The sequence below is a fragment of the Molothrus aeneus genome, chromosome 3, assembly GCF_037042795.1.
Source record: "Molothrus aeneus isolate 106 chromosome 3, BPBGC_Maene_1.0, whole genome shotgun sequence".
NCBI lineage: Eukaryota > Metazoa > Chordata > Aves > Passeriformes > Icteridae > Molothrus > Molothrus aeneus.
The window spans coordinates 51,421,206-51,437,544 of record NC_089648.1 but is presented as its reverse complement, the minus strand read 5'-3'; the positions used below and the strand labels follow the sequence as shown (position 1 = coordinate 51,437,544).

The window sequence follows — 16,339 nt, the reverse complement described above, 5'->3', positions numbered from 1 at the left end:
ACATGAGTGTATGCTTTGTACAGGATCTCTGGCTCAGGCTGGCTCTGGGGTGATGAGAAAGAATTAAACTTCTTGCATTTAGCTACCTGTGCACTGAAAAGCAGTACAATGGGCATCATTTCAGCAAGCTTTTCTGGTGCTGGGAAGGCAGGACAGCCCAGGCTCGTGTGTGCCAGCGATGCCATTCTGTTGTGTCCGACAGGTGGCAATTAAGGCAGAAGCAGCAAGATCCAGGGGAAACAACTTTATTAAAACTGGAAGGAGAAATTCTAAGTGTTGATTAGGAAGCACCCTGCTGGAGGCTTTCTAACACCTGGGACCCCTCATTTCCAGCCTTCTTAGCAGTCTATCTGATGTAAGCTGTGCAGTATTGTTTTTTACTTGTGCTACTTACTAATCACCTTCCTTTTTCTAATTTGAAATAGAATCAGCATCACCAGTGACCACTATTTTAATCTTATATAGATACACACAGACATGTTAAAGTAGACATTTATTGTTGTTGCCAACAATATGTCTCTACAGAGAGATCTTTGTGATATTTGTTCATAAATGGGAACTAAGAGATCTGAATTAGTATTGTCCAGTAAGAAGTCATGGAACAATGTGTAGGATTATTACAGTTAGAAAGCTGCAAAGGGATTTTAGGGCTAGGTGCAAAGGAGATTCAGAATTTAAAAAATTTCTTTCACAGTAGCTCAGATTGCATTGTTGCAAGACTTCCTGACCCTCCTCAGATTTTTGTGTTTCAAGGAAGACACTGGACACCAAAGATTACTCAGCATCCCAGAAGCAGTCACTCCAGTGCTCCAACTAGAGCAAGACAGCACCTTTCAGTGCTGCAAATACATGTGAGGAGTGTCTCAGCTCTCTAAGACAGGGCTCATCAGCTGCACGTGTGCCTCCAGCATAATGTTATTATGCAAGTATTTTTGCAAATCACTGCCTCTCAACATTGAGCCTCCCAATATGTAACTATGATCTAATTAGTCTTGTCCCTGATTATATGGCCTTTCTTTTGTCCATACTGAATGCCTTTGTGTCTTACCTAAACATAATTTTGTATTTCCTTGCTAGTCAGTGCCAGTAGCAGCATACAGCTCTGATGCAAAGGACCAGCTCTTGCTGGATACCTCCTGAATCACACCTGATGAGTGAAAACAATTCCCAAAATGCACTTGTATTTTGAAACCTGGCATTTGGGTACAGAAGAACCCATTTGATACATAGTGTATAGGTTTTGCATCATTTTAGGTTCTACAAATCAGAACTGAGGCAAACATCTTCTTGTGCAGCAAGATAGATGTATGAAATATTTCCCTCAAACTTGTTTTTCCTCCAACCCATGTTAATTGAAATTATTTGTATTCAATCTCTTAATTCTTTCTGGCTCAGTCTCTGTATCATCTGTTTCACATTTTTGCCTGGGACTGATGTCAAGCTCACTAGCTAATGCTTATGAGTCTACCTCATTTACTCTCCTTAAAAATTGTTGCAAGGCAAATTTATAATAATTTCTTCAAGAGCATGCAGTTCTCTCACAAGGGAGACCAAGGGGATACATTGTCAACCTTACCTGGTTAACTTTAGAATGTTCCTGAGCCCAGGCAACTCATTGGTTTCCCAGACCACAAACAGAAGGCCAGAAAGCCATGCCAGCTCCATCTCTGGGCTACAAAGTGAATGTCAGCTCTGTGCCTTTGTGTAGCCAGCTGTTTGCAGCTCTTTTGCATCACTCTCCCTACTCACCACTATTACAGACTGACACATATTGCAGCAGGCTGGGAGCTCCCTGCTTCCCTGCCATACTTGCACCCCTCCTACACACACAGGAAAGAGGCACCCAGCCCAGCATTCCATCTCTGAGAGCCTCCAAGCACTGCAAACTCTCTACAGGGTCCAGGCAGGGGCTTCACCCATGCAAGTCAGTCCTGCACATACTGAGGAGTGCATTGGTGTGCTTGGGAATCATCTTTGTTCCTTTGTGTTTGCAATGTCTCTTGACCTGCATAGAGCACGTGATGCAGCCATCCATAAATATCATGAGAACACAGCTTGTTCTATAAATGAACACATAATGGAATTTGATTTAGTACCATGAAATAGGAGGAAAATATTGGGAGCAAAGTGGAAATGTTCATATGCTTAAGAATGGTAAATGTCTTGGACTAGTCACCTTTGACAGAGCAAAAGCTGAAATAGGTTAGGGGCCGCTTCTCAGCTATGGGAAGTCCTTTCATACCTGTGTAAAGAATCTCCAGTTTCTCACATTTGGGTCGAGACAATGTGACCAGGGAGTTGGCAAGCAGGCAAATCATGGGGCATGTGAAAATTTTCTTTGCTTTTTCCCTTAGCTGAGAAGAAGCCAAGTTTGATACAGGTAAGTGTTGTCTTACAATTTTGTTTCTGTTCCTAGAAACCAAGCTAATATCTCCCCTACTCCCCCCTCCAAATAGTATGAGACAGCCAGTGGGTGATCCCTGTTGGCAGCAATCTAAATCAGCAATGCATACACTGAACTGACTCAGAAGACTCAGAAAAACCCTGGATTTGAGCACAGCAACCTACTTTCATGGCATCAGTTGCAGAACTGGAGCTCTGGTGCACAGTGCAGAGCAAGATAAAGGGAAGTACAGAACATAAGCACTCCAAATTCCTCTGCAAAGCCACGGGAAAGCTTCATGGTTGCCAAGCTACTAATATCTTCAAAATACTTTTTTTTCCCTTTTTTATTCTGCCCGTAATACACTATGACTGTGAAAATGGGGAGAAGGAAAAAAAGATTTTAAAAATTAAAATAAAATAAAATAAAATAATAAAATTAAAACCTCAATCATGCAGATTCACACAGAACATGCAGACCAGCATGAGAAGGTGAAAGTGAAGGGGACCACAGTAGCTATGGGGACCAATCCAACACAGTAGCAGGCAATAGGTTCTTTGCTGTGAGATCACCACTTTTGCATCCTGTGGGCTCTTGGGTGCTTTCCTGAGAAGCTGTAAGAGGCAAAGGTGTAAAAGACTGGTGTGGTGTGCCAGAAGCAGAGAAAAGGAAAGCCTGAGGATACACAACTCCATCCACCCTGTGCTGAGAAGTTTATTTGTGGTGCTTTTTCAGGCAAGCACTTATCAGCTGTCATGGTGGCAACCCCCTTCTCCATTAGCAGTCTGATCAAATGCATGAGGTTGCACTTATTGCCCTGGGGGAAAAGCTTAAAGGCAGAGCAGAGGAAAAGGAGATCATGGCAAGAGGCAATAATGACACTAAAGTGTAGTTAAATGCTGATCTGGGAAGGATTTTGACTCCTGCCTTCACCTTGCTTACCCTGAGAGTGCTCCTTTGAAATGGATGCACACCCTATCTGCACCTGAAAGATGTACACAAACTCTACACACTGTTAGAGCTGTCTGCTCTACCAGGGGGAAAAAACTGAATTTGCCTTCAGAATTTAAAATTTTGGTTAAAAAAAACCCCAAAGAAGTCTAGCTTTGGTTGCAAGCAGTGGTGAGGGAACTTAGGGCGATCTTGTCCCCAGATTTGCAAGCCATTCCACAAAGCAGCTAACAGCATTTCTGTCACAACAGGCAATGGGACTCTAGGGAGAAGCAGACTTCAAGGCTTCACTGATGCACACACAGCATTACTAGGGCAGTGGAGAAACACCACCCTCAGAAAAGTGTTTTTAAACCATAGCTGCACAAACTGCCCCCTTGGCTTAAGCGGCATATCACTGGCTTCTTCACCTGCAGCGCAGAGTAAAGCAGGAGGCAGGCCACCATCTGAGAGAGGAAGGGGACCCCACAATCATCCTTCTTATTCCTCCCTGGGAGAAGATAACATCCTGGGAAATAGCACTGGCTCTACTCTTTCTCCTCCAGCAGCTCAAAATAAGACTCTAATTGTGCTGAGCAGTACCTCTACTTTGCCAGTTTTGTATCTTCCTGCTCTTCTTTGCACTCAGGCTTCCTGAGACACAGTATAAGAGAATCTACACAGCACTTAGAGAACGTGAGGGTTTGCAAACATGACAGAAACTTGTGTGAGAATGAAGAGCTTTGTGTAGAGTTACTGCATCTCCTCTAGTGCTTGAGTTAAAGAATTGTCTTGGGGTGACAACACCCACAGCTAAAACAAGGAAAATTTATAGATATTACATTATTTTGGGGACAATATAATAATATAATGCACTGCTCGTCACTCTCAGATGTTGCAAAGTAAATTGTTCATCTTCAGGGACGTCAAAATCTTGCTCCACACTTTATCACATTTACTTTTGCCCTAGAACCTCCCACATGTAGGTTAAAAAAAAGTATTTTTTCCCCACTACCTAGACTATCTAACCTCAAGAACTGCCAAGATACCATCACATGTCACTGTGTAACCTTCCCCAGCATCTAAATTAGACAGGTGGGAATAGCATCAGGGGGAATAGCACCTCCAAAACCATGGGCAGGGGTAGGTTCTGAGGCCTGTCTGCATCAGTTAACAGCACAGTGGTGAAAGATCCTCCACTAGAGCTAGAGTTAGAGCTAGAACAGCTGAGTCCTGAGTGGGCTGCTGTGCAGGTATAAGACCCTGCATCCCACCTCACCCCAGCTGGATCACCAGCTGGGGTCCGGCCCCCAGTGCTGATATGGCTGTGCTCTTTAGGGGCTCAGATTAATGTCTGCTGGCACCACACCACACCAACGTGCTCAGAGCTGCCTCAAGGACCTCCTGTCACCCAGAGCAGACGTGGCCTTTGCAGGGTACCAAAGGAGAGAACAAACAAACAAAACACCCCATTGCTGAGTTTTGCAGAAACACTGAGAAAAGCAAACTCTACCATGGCTTCCCATTTCCCTTTTAACCCCAAAGCCATGTTCTTCCTAAATTCTGTGGTGCTTTATGCCTCTTGAAGCCACTCATGCCAAAGTAAACAGCTACTTCAACCTCTCGTGGGCGCCTTAAGCTGTTTTGTAGGAAATGCATGTTTGTGCTTTACAGAAGGCACATAATACATTACAATCACTGTGCTAAGTGACATAAACTGGGGGATTTGAAAGTTACGTTTGGCAACCTGCCCTTACTGTGCTCTAATTATTCCTTAATATCCCAATTTAAGGGCAGCATATTGGCCCCATTTATAAATTGTCTGGCTTTTATGAGTTTGTGTCACAGAATTAATGTTGAACAGTTTTCAGATTCTTTATTGAAAACTGCTGATTGTGTATTGCCTGACAAAGCAAAATGTCTCCATTAGAATAATGATTTATTGTAAATATGGCAGTATTAAGGCTGACTATTCTGGGTATTAAAAATGCATGGAAAAAAACATTGTAAAAAGTGTTATGTGAGCTATCATAATTTGTCAGTTTAATATCTTTGTCATTTGCATTTCTTTTTAAAATGCCAAGTGCAATTAAACCTTATCTCACCAGTAGAAGTTGCCAAATTTCACTTGAAATTAAACCAGAATAATGTGTCATGTTAGTTATTTTAATAATATTAAACAATAAAAACAGAAACAGAAAAGAGAAGAAAAAGGAGACATACAACAACTGCAGCTACAAAAAAAGCAGCTAAAATATATAGCCTGTTTTTGTGATAAAATCACAGTCATGAACTCCATAGGCTTCTTCCATCAACAAACCATTTTCCCTGACAGTAGGGCTATAACAAAGTCGTGCTGAACTATGATTTAAATGTCAATAAACAGCTCCCAGCAGCACAAATTTTATGCCTGAGATCGCCATATTTTCAGTTCATCTCTCCACATGGTTACCAGGCAAGCCTCCATAATGAAATACCCCTTGTTTTTTGGACTGACCCAAGTCCCAGTGAGAAAGACAGAAGGGATTTGTGAGTCAGCAGGAGCTGGAGCTAGGATGAATCGATCACAACTTTGTCTCCTGTAGAAGTACCAGCTGCTGTCATATTTCTGTTGGAACTACATTGTGCATGCCTTCTAGCAATGGTCAAGCCATGGGTGAAAAAATTGTTTCTGGGATTGTCTCCCACTGTGCCTGCCTCTCTACAGAGACATAGGGTTGACTTTATCATGAAATATTCTGTTGCTTTTCAGAAATACATTTAAAGGGAATTTCCCATACAATAAGTTGTAAAATAAGCAATCTCTGGTAGTTACATTACAGGAAAAGTGCTGCAGAGAAAATTAAGCAAATATTTGGCCCTGGCCAATTCATTTTCTCCTAGACTTTTGCTTTCTTTGAAAATTGGATGTTAAGAGGGACCCAATTCTTCACTCAAGTCCACTATTTGACTCACATATTTCCAGCAACTCAATACCTCATTGCTGACAAGCCTGGGCTAAGTTTATCTCCTCTGGGAGGAAAGCAGACAAGTCACCCCTTCTTGTCTCCTTTGCAGGAAGTTCTTGTGCTGGTACCACTGCCCCCAGGGTGTTTGGAGAGGATGCTTCTGTACAGGTGTCAATACAAACCCCAGCAGCCTCAGTCTCCCAGTATCTGCAGTCAAGGTGATAGATCTGTTCAAATAGATGTGGCTATGTAGGGGGATAGAATATAAGAAAATAAAAATAGTGTAGAAAGTAATCTTACCTCTAAGGAGTTGCAGCTGGGCCAATTATCAAAGATTAGGAATAGGCCTGACTTTTAACAGGCCACAGCTGTAACCAATGAGAAGAAGAGTGCTATAGAAGAGTGGGGTAGCTGGTTGAGAAGGGAGCTGGAGTCAGTTGGCTGCTTTGTGAAGAAGAAGAGTCAGTGTTCTGAGAAGTAGCCCACAAGAAAACACCAAGAAGGTGTGAAACTTTTGTGATGATGAGACAACAGTATGGAACCCCTGCAATAAGATAACAACAGCTGTTTCCTTCTTCCTGCATCTTCAGCAGCGAATAGGCCATCCCTTCTGGTGTGGAGCTGTGCCCAGAGTCAGGCACACACAGCTCTGTGGGTGCAGGATAACAATTCCAGTTGCCCAGTCTTCTCCAGCACCCTCTGTCTTCTCCAGCACCCACTGTGCCTCTCCATGGGCACCAGTTGGGGACACTCACTTTGGCCTGGGGACCTTCACGCTCACCCTGGCCCCACTTGCCAGCAAGAATGATTAGACACAAACTCAGCAGTTTTAGGGAGAAGGTAGGTTGCTGGGTATTCTTATAGTCCTAAGCTACTTACATTTTCCAATTATATCTCAGGAAGAAGTCTCGTAAAGGTTTTATGTGAAAATATAAAAAAGGCTTAAATAGTGAGACAAAGGGAGGGAAAAATAGAGAAAGTGAGGATTTTTTTGGTAAAATTCCATCCAGTCTACTTTTTGAGCCCATAGAAATACCCCTGCGAGTCACCCCACAATGAAGTATCACATTTCATGAAAGACTCCCTGTTAGAGACAATGAATTATGGTGAAACGGCAGCAGACAAGATCCTTATTATCAGCCACCAGCTCTTTGATCATGCAATCTTGCTTTCCCCCTTGTCACTCTCTTCCAGCCCCGTCAGTTTTGGGGTTCAAAGCCCCTGGAACACAGACTGGTTTTCTTGGAACAATTTGTGCCAGTGCCTCTTAACACAACCTTTTCTTGTCTGGACTGATTTCTTGTCAAAATAATTGGCTCCTGGAATTTTGGTTTCATCCTTGCTAGAAGCATACAGAGAAGTGCTGCCTCTCAAACTTGGATTACTACTTCTGTGCACAGCACTTGCTTCTTCACCATGGGTGGCAGTGATGATCCAGAGTGCAGAACAGAGGTCTGAAAGGCAGCAGGCCAAAAATGCCATACAACCAGCAGATGTAAACATAAGGCATGAACTCAGAATCAGATGGTTTGATGCTTGCCAGCTTTTACCAGAAAAAAAGAATAATAAATTATTTGTAAGTAAAATCAGAGTTATACCATCTCTCCAAATGAGCTAGAGTTCATGCTGCTTCTTCATAAGAAGCGCTGCAGCAACTGGAATCATTGCTTAAAATATCATGAGTGTGTGTCAGCGCAGTGGAACCACAGCATTTCTAGCTAAAGAAAGCCCTTTGAAGGAGGGTGGGTGGACTAACTCCACATTAGAAGGTGCTCCATCATTTTAGTGCTGCATGATGTTTGGCTACCTCTAGTGCAAGTTCCTATGTAGTCATTCTATGCGCTATGTGTATAGAGACTTGAAATTAACACAGGGAGCAGCAGCATCACAAGGAAGTTTAATCCTCACAGAAATGTTTTCCAAGGTCATGGATTTATAAGCACACTGTGCTAACTCCTGGGTAAAGGGGTAATAAGCCATGAATAGTATTCTAAAATTACAACAAGAAGAAATCCAACTTTCTAGCAGACAGTGACCTGTGATACGCTAGAGTGTTCACTTCAGCCAGGGGCATGGGTGAAAATAGGAGGCAAATTAGAATACACAATGTAGTATAAAGGAGTTGCTTATTGCTTTTTATTTTATTGCTCATGAGCAGACAATTTTGTGATCTATAGAACATGCCAAATGGACCAATAAAAGAAACATGGCATGGATAGCCCCATTTACATAAAAGTGGGACAGAGAAAGGAGGTGCTGTTGTCCCCTCTAAAAACACCTTCACACTTGGGGAGAACATGGACAGGTACCATCAAAGATCAAAACAGCAGCTGCCAAAGGATGTAACTGGTTTTGCCACTGGAGCTGGGAATTGTCCTAAGGGCTCACAAACCTGTGGTGACACTGCTGCCGTCTCCATTACAAGTGGTTTTGTTTAATGGGTTTCCTAATTCATAGGGACAATTCAGACAGCTTAAGCCTTAGATGGCCAAAGGATTTCATAGCCCTTTATGGGCAACAAATGAACCTTACAACTCACTGAGATTGTTATCTAGCCTAGTTCTGCACACAGATCAGCTCAGCTACATCAGAGGTTTTTGAACACTATGAATTGATGAGAAATCAGGATCATAAGCTGAAATCCTCCTCCCAGTTTTGTTCTTCTGCCTGTTTTTCTTTCTCCTCTGTATTTTAGAAATATGTACCCTGTTTGCCTCAAAATAACAGGTAAGATGTAACAAAGAGTCTGTAAGGTCAAATCCTCAACCAGCACTCAATCCCAGCAGTCTTACTGAAATATGCTAAATATGTCCTATTGACTTACAGAAAGACAAAAAATGACCACTTACTTCAAAAGCAAGGGGATTTCCATCCACAAATGGTTTCCTGTGTCTCTTACCCTTCCTGTGAATACATGATGTCGTGCAGAAGGCTAAACTGATCACTTGCTATCCTCCCCACCCCACAGCATTTCAGGCTTCAAGTTAAAGTCTAACCTCAGTGGAAAGCTCCAAGTTTCACTATAGCTCAAATATAAAGTTTGATGTTGCTACTGGATATTCCTCAGAGATGGACCATACAACAGAGAAGACCTCCAGTCCCCTTAAAACAGTTTTTACTTGAATGCATAGCCTGCAGACACAGCTGCAGAACCTACATAATTCAGGGTAACAATTAACCACAGCTAGCTCATTACTTCTAAAATAATATTTCAAGTGCAAAGAAGTCATATAAATCCCCAAGAAACATGAAACAAGGCCTCCTGGTTTTGTTCACTACTGGTATGCTATGCATGACACAGGATCTCACTACGGTGCCATTCACCCCCATGAGATGCCTCCCCCAGCCCTTTGGCACCTCACATTGGCATTCTTCTTGGTAAGAATGAGTGTGCAAGACTTGTCTGTTTTAAGGTGAGATGCCTGTCCGAGCAGGACAGAGCTGACTAGGTGCTCTGGGGGAAGGGATGTTGCTGATCTCACTCCTTAAAGGAAATTCCCCCCCCCGCCAAATGCATCACTTGGGAGCACTTCTGTTTCCACAGCTTCTTTCTTCCTGATACTCCAAGTTTCTTGCTGGTTTTATACTTGCTTCCCCACCCCCCCCTCCCGCTCCCCCCCTAAAGTTATTTCCAAACCTTCCTATTTTTTAAAAATTAGTTTCGTTACATCACTACTGTCTCCAGGCTTGATGTGTTTGGCCCAAAGTCGATGTGTGCAGCAAAGCTGGAGCCCAGGATCTGCCAATGGAGGCTGCTGGCTGCCCTCCCCTGCCCAGAGCAGCAGGCAGCCTTGCAGCTGAATACCTGCAGACAGCCTGTCACAAACAGCTGATGCCAAAATAGGCAAGAAATACAACTAGAACTGTCCTGTTGTGCCCTACACAGATGGATGAATATTTTATTGTTATTCCAGGAAAGGCTTTTAAAAGAACACATGAGACAACAATTATGTGGAGTTGTCTCAGTACACAGAATAAAAATAAGAGCAATGTAACACTTAAAGGAAAAGACTTTTAAAATGAAAACATTGTTTCTAAACCCCACAAAATGGCATCAACCATAACAGCTAAAAATGTACGCAGGTGACTTATTAGCAACACTGATCTTTTTAAATGACAGTTTTGGCCAGAAAATAATTTTAATGATGGCAGAGGAGAAGAGTGATGAATTACAGAGATATTTCTGTTGTGCAGAGCAGAAGATGGAGTTTTGCCCAACAATTATCCATGGTCTGACTTTGAAAGTCTCTTCAGCAGCTTGATGAGTTTAATAACAGAGGCCTGATTCACTGACACTGATACTAAATTTCTAACACTCAGTAGCTAAAACACGCAGCTTTGCTAATATTCTGCAGTTCTGTATTGCCAGAAATAGCATCTCTCCAGGAAGAATTTGGGCAGGTATCCAGTTTATATACATCAGTGTGTTTACATTTTAGTTGGCAGACTGCTGAAGAACAAATTAATCAGGCAGTTGGGCTTAGGCATGCAAATAATCCTGCTGCTCTCTGATCTCATAAGTGCCCAGATGACACCACAAGGGTTTTCAAAGGTGCTCTCCGGTCCCTCCAGATGTCTGAGGGACAGGACAGATATACAGAGGTATTCAGCTGCACAGTCCCCACACTGGCATCCCAGTTAGGGATCATGAGCCCTAAACATTCCTGAGACCTGGCTGTGTTTACCCAGCATCCTGTGGGATCTTTGGAAATTATGTATTCCCAATACCACTCAAAATATGTAAGTGGCAGGACTCTTCGAAGAGCTGCCTGGAGAAGGGAGGGTGTCCATACCGCACGTGGGGCTGAAGCCCTCTGGGGGTTTGGAGCAAGCTGACCACAGTCAGCAGGAATATCACTGGTAACCATGGAAGAAACTGGATCACAGCCTTAAACTCTGCCATGATGTCTTCAATATGGCTTAGTTTCATCTGTTGTTGGGTTGGTTCGTGGCTTTTTTTTTTTTTTAACAACTGGATTTTAGTTATTGTCTGAAAGGATTATTTTAACCAATTTTAATGGTATGTAGGTTGTTTTCTACAAAAGGAAAGCATCAGTCACTGTTTCCACATGAGAAAAATAATATCTGGAGTTATTCAGCAAACTAATGTTGTAAGAAGTGTTGAGAATAGCTGGTAAGTTGTGCAGGCATCAAGTCTTACTTATTTTAACTTTTTTCAGATAGCAACCAAACTGGATTCTTCCTTAGGATAAAAACCAAAAACCAAAAACCAACAGAAAAGCTAAACAAAAAACCCCAATCAACCAAAAAAAAAAAAAGGAAAATCTGTTTCTATGGTTTTCAGACACTAGCTTCCCTCTTCATCCCCCCAAAACTGGCCTTTAAATAAATATGACTCATTCCAGAACAGATTCTTATAGCTGGATTAAAGTGGTATCTCCATCAAGTCTTCAATAGTGTTAGTTGTTGATGGTGAGGAGTGTAAAAACCTGGAGGAATTAGCAGCTCTGCCTCCAGGGTATCTCTTGCCCACAGACATTCTGTGTCAGAGAGCAGGAATCCTTCTCCTCCAGCAGAAAATTCTGCCTCGTCATGCAATATCAAACACAAGTCATTATCATTTATTATGTTAAGGCTCCCTAAAAGCTAGCCAAAGCACCAAGTGCAAAGAGTATTGCTAATCTTATTTATTTCCGGAAATGAACATTTTACTAGGACCATGCCAGGTTTTTTTATATGCTGGCAATGTAATTTTCCATGATGTTACATTTTAAATTCTAGATTTTTTTTTTTGGTCCTGGAATTTATAGAAATTAAGGCAGCAAGACCCTTTTATCTGTTTGTCACAGAAGTTTATAATGATACATGTGAGCTGAGAATGACCTGGACAGCTTAGCAGACATAAGCAAGAGTTTTGCTTCTACTATTTAAAAAAAAAATCAAACCAAACCACCCACAACCTCTCAAAAATCAGCAAAACCTACTGTAGAATAATCTTTGACACTGTAGAGATGATTGTCACTTTTAAGGTCAACATTAGACAAATCTGATGAGCTGAGCAGGTTTCAAAGGACACTGAATCTACTGCAGATTGTGTCTCTTAATATGTATTACACTAGTACTAATAAATCTGTGAGATCTTGACATATTCAAGTTTCATAGCAGTAAAAGCAGCATGCAAAATACCTGTCCCAAAAAACTCTCTTTTTTCTCTGCCTCATGACACAAGGTAATGCAAAAGGGGAATGCAAATAATGCATTTCATCACCGATGTAATGATGTGTGCTCCTCCTTAGAAACCGTGAAGAGCATTATTTGGGATGAAAATGCATGATCTAAAGTTGGAACATCAAAGAAAATAAAAAGTGCAAATATATTCCGTATTTTATGTACCACATATGAAAGAGAGTAAGACATTATTCAGAGAAAACAGAGCCAGCTTAAAATAAGACAGATGGGAGCTGAATATTATCTACTTTTTGTTAGCTTTATTAGTTACCTATCCACACCTAGATCAAACTGTGAGAGATATTTCTTTCTGAAGTAAACGCATTTTCCCTTCCTGCCACATTTCCTGCATATAGCTTCCAAAATAACACTGAATACCTTAAAAAGGCAGATCCTACATTACAGTTTAGGTTCACATTTCCAGGAAACGGAGCAGAAAAAAATCAGACTGTTAAGGGGTTAACAACTTAAGTGTGTCACATTTTAGACATAAAGATTTGCTTTAATAAAGGACATTTAAAAGGAAGAAGCCACAGAGGCTAAAGAAACCCATCTCCTGCAGCGAGTGAGAGAGGATACAAACGAACCCCGGAGCTGCACTAGGAATGAGGATCTGTTTTATTCCACTTACCGGTATTGTCCATTATTCCCTTTATTCCCTCTCGGCATTCAAAAAGCACAGTTCCCCAGAAAAGCAGCCGGCACGGTCTCAGGCTCGCTAATGAAGCTGGCTGCCCTTCTCCTGGTTATTAGACCTTGCTGGCAGTCAGAGCATACTTCATGTACTGACTGCAGTAGACATCACCAGGAAATTTATATCTCCAAGGATGACAAACAGCCATTAGCTCCATTATAGGCTGATTAAGATTGTGTGAGCCTATCAAGTAGATACGTAAATCCCCCAGGGTTTTACATCCATGGGGGGAAAACAAAAGAACTCCTAGCCTGTAATACTGAATATTTGTTTCTGAAAAGTAAAAGTAATGCTGACGAGGAGAGGTTTAATGGGTAGGAAGGCAAAACCTTAAATACAGAAGGGATTTATTACTGAGCAAAGGGCTGTTATTTATCAGTGACGCAACAGCAAAAGTTTTAGGGAGGAAAAAAAGGGGGAGGAATCTGTGGCTGACAAAGTGTTAGGTTAGGCTACAATTTGAGCCATTAATTTTCTTTGTGCTTTAAATCCTGCAAGTTCTGCACCTGATGTTCTCTACATCAGGTGTTCTTTTTCTGAGAAACACAGTAGATGTGCTTATCTGTGAATGCATATCAATATATTAATTGCCTGGAAACATACATTATTATAGTGATCAAAGCTGAATGTAAGGAAAGGGTGAAAAGTAACTACAGGGCTTTACTTCTTTTAAAGTCAAAGTAAAAAACACTGGATGATGGAGGGATTGGACTCAGCAAAATCTGAGTAACATGCTGAAATTAAGAGGTATTAATTCGAAATTTTCCATATCACCTGAGACTCTGAAGAACAGGCTTTTCCCCCACAGAAGTAAACAAACAAGCAAACAAAGTATAGACTCATAAAAATTTCCTTGTATCAGGATATTAGGGTTTCATGCCCTGTTTTGGAACTGATTGCTGTGTAACCCTAAACTAGGCATTTTGTGCTACACTGTTTGATCAGTGGTGACAGGGGCACCATCACACACATGGCCTTTAGTGAAAGAGAATGCCACAAAGTACTGACACTTCATAACTGCTGCACAGTATTTTCTCAATATTTGTACCTTCCATTAGATAATTCACTCCAATCCTCTTTATTGCAATGGAGAAGGAATACAGTTTTTTTGTCTCCATTATATTGACCCTCTGCCTCACAGCATCACATGAGCAACAGAATATATTTTCAATTCATTGTCCCTTAAATGTCCTTTTGATGTAATCTGTCTTTTAAAAATTTTAAATAAAAAGAGTGTTGCAGCCCTGATCTATTTACACTGATTAAGAAGTGGAAAGAATCAATGGCTGAGAGCTAAAGTCATCAGCAAGAATGGAGAATATCTAGGGCACACTGGATATATTTTGTATTTCCAGAAAGGAAGCGCTTGGAGGGCTAAGGAGAGACTAAAGATTAGAGATCTGTCACACTTCATATTAAGCTTCTATTTATAAGTGGCTTATGAAGAGCTTATAAAAAATAGAAGTTAGCATAAGCATGTTGCATTAGTACATGCCACAGATAGCTACAACCACACTAATACAAAGGGTTAAAGATGACCAGTAAGGAGCTTATTCATTTGCTAGATCCTGTATCAGTTAATGGCACTTGATTAATGTGCCAATTTGGGTAATTGGTTAATGTGCATTTGGTGAAATCTAGTTGCAGAGGAGCACTAAACTGGAGGCTGTGTGATGACCATCTGATAAAGGCAAGCACTTTTCTCCAGCTCCTCTGTGGGAAAGAGCTGCCTGTAGAGTGCTGGGTTCCTGCAGAAAAGAGAAAAAATGCAGGGTCTTGGTGTGTCTTTAAAGCCCTATGAGTCCTGGAGAGAGCTAGGGGATGTACTGCAGAGCTGGCAGACTGCTCAGGAGAGAAAGGCAGAGGATTGTGCCCTTGTGCTAGGATGCTACTGCTCTACTAGGGAGCCAACCGAGGGAACAGCAAGCTGCCTGTGTGAAAAGAAGAGATGGCTTGGTTTGGAGATGGAGCTCTGCAGAACTGCAAATCCTACAGGTGCCTGAGCTCAAACAGCACTGTGGGATGGTGACAAAGCCTCTGCAGGGCAGAAGGACAGATATCTTATATCTCACCATGTATGCAAATATCTTGTGCTGACTGAAACTGAGAGAAATTGGTTTTGAATCCAATTTGTTTGCTTTGAGTTTCACTGGAAGTTGGAAATGGGGAGCTCTGCACTTGAGAGGCTGCCAGGCAAGGGTGCAGCTCTAGGAAACCAGTCCTGGCCCTTGTGGTTGGGAAATACAGCTGGTAACTCCCCCTGCCAGAGACCCCAAAGGAAGATGCAAAGCTGCACCTACACAGACCTCAAGGAAGTGAAGAGCTCCAGAGAGTGACTATTTCTATCTGCAGAGCACTCCTAGAGTGCATGCCATGGCTGAACCTCAACTGCAGGGCAGGTGGCCTTCATGGTGTCCTGCAGGGTGCTGGTCCCCCAGTCACACAGATGAGAAGACCTACAGGAACACACCACAGCTCCCTTCCTGCCCACATGCACAGGTTTCCTTCCAAGGATGCCCTGGAAGAAGAGAATGTGTACCCAGTCCCTGCCTGACATGCAATTCAGATTCACAGCTTCAGGTCAGCTAAGAATCAGGATTGTAAGGTGCTAGCTAGAGTGTGGGAAGTCCCAGTTGCAACAGCTTGATAAACATTGAGTTTGGGTGCTTCATCATGGCTGTGTGACAGAACTGTTAATGAAATTAACTGTTATTGGAATTTTTTAACTCTTGAAAGCTAACTATAAATGGAAATTTCATAAGACATGTGATATAAATAGCCATTTAACAGGAAGTATCTCACCAGGGAGCTTAAAAAAAGAGAAAGCTTTACAAAATATGTGAATTAGGGTGGACTTTAAAAAATTATAGGTAATTAGATTATTGCATAGAAATCAACAGATGGGTATAATCAGATGCCATTGTTACAGGATTAAAGCAATGTTGGCCTGACTGAACATGGGAGAAAGAAAGCTACAGATAAGAGATGGAATTCAACAAGGAGAATGTGATTGTTATTTAGAAGTAAAATATACATATACTACAGGCATACATTTACTTAATTTGTGAGTACAGAGCAACCCCATCACCATACACAACTGCATGACACCAAAATGGCTCAGTCTTTTTAAGGACAATTTTAGGTAAAGGCTAAGAAGATCAGATCTGCACAGGTGCAAAGCTCTCTGTTCATCTT

General features: G+C 41.8%; 1 protein-coding gene across 1 annotated transcript in view; it reads right to left on the bottom strand.

The window, feature by feature from the left end:
* The window catches only part of PHACTR2 (phosphatase and actin regulator 2), a 104,295-nt gene extending 90,913 nt beyond the window's left edge, over positions 1-13,382 (bottom strand). Inside the window, exon 1 of the mRNA XM_066546906.1 lies at positions 13,082-13,382. Coding sequence (XP_066403003.1) covers positions 13,082-13,094 — 13 coding nt within the window. The 5' untranslated portion in view covers positions 13,095-13,382. The remainder of the gene's footprint in view (positions 1-13,081) is intronic.
* Between the last annotated feature and the right edge of the window lie 2,957 nt (positions 13,383-16,339).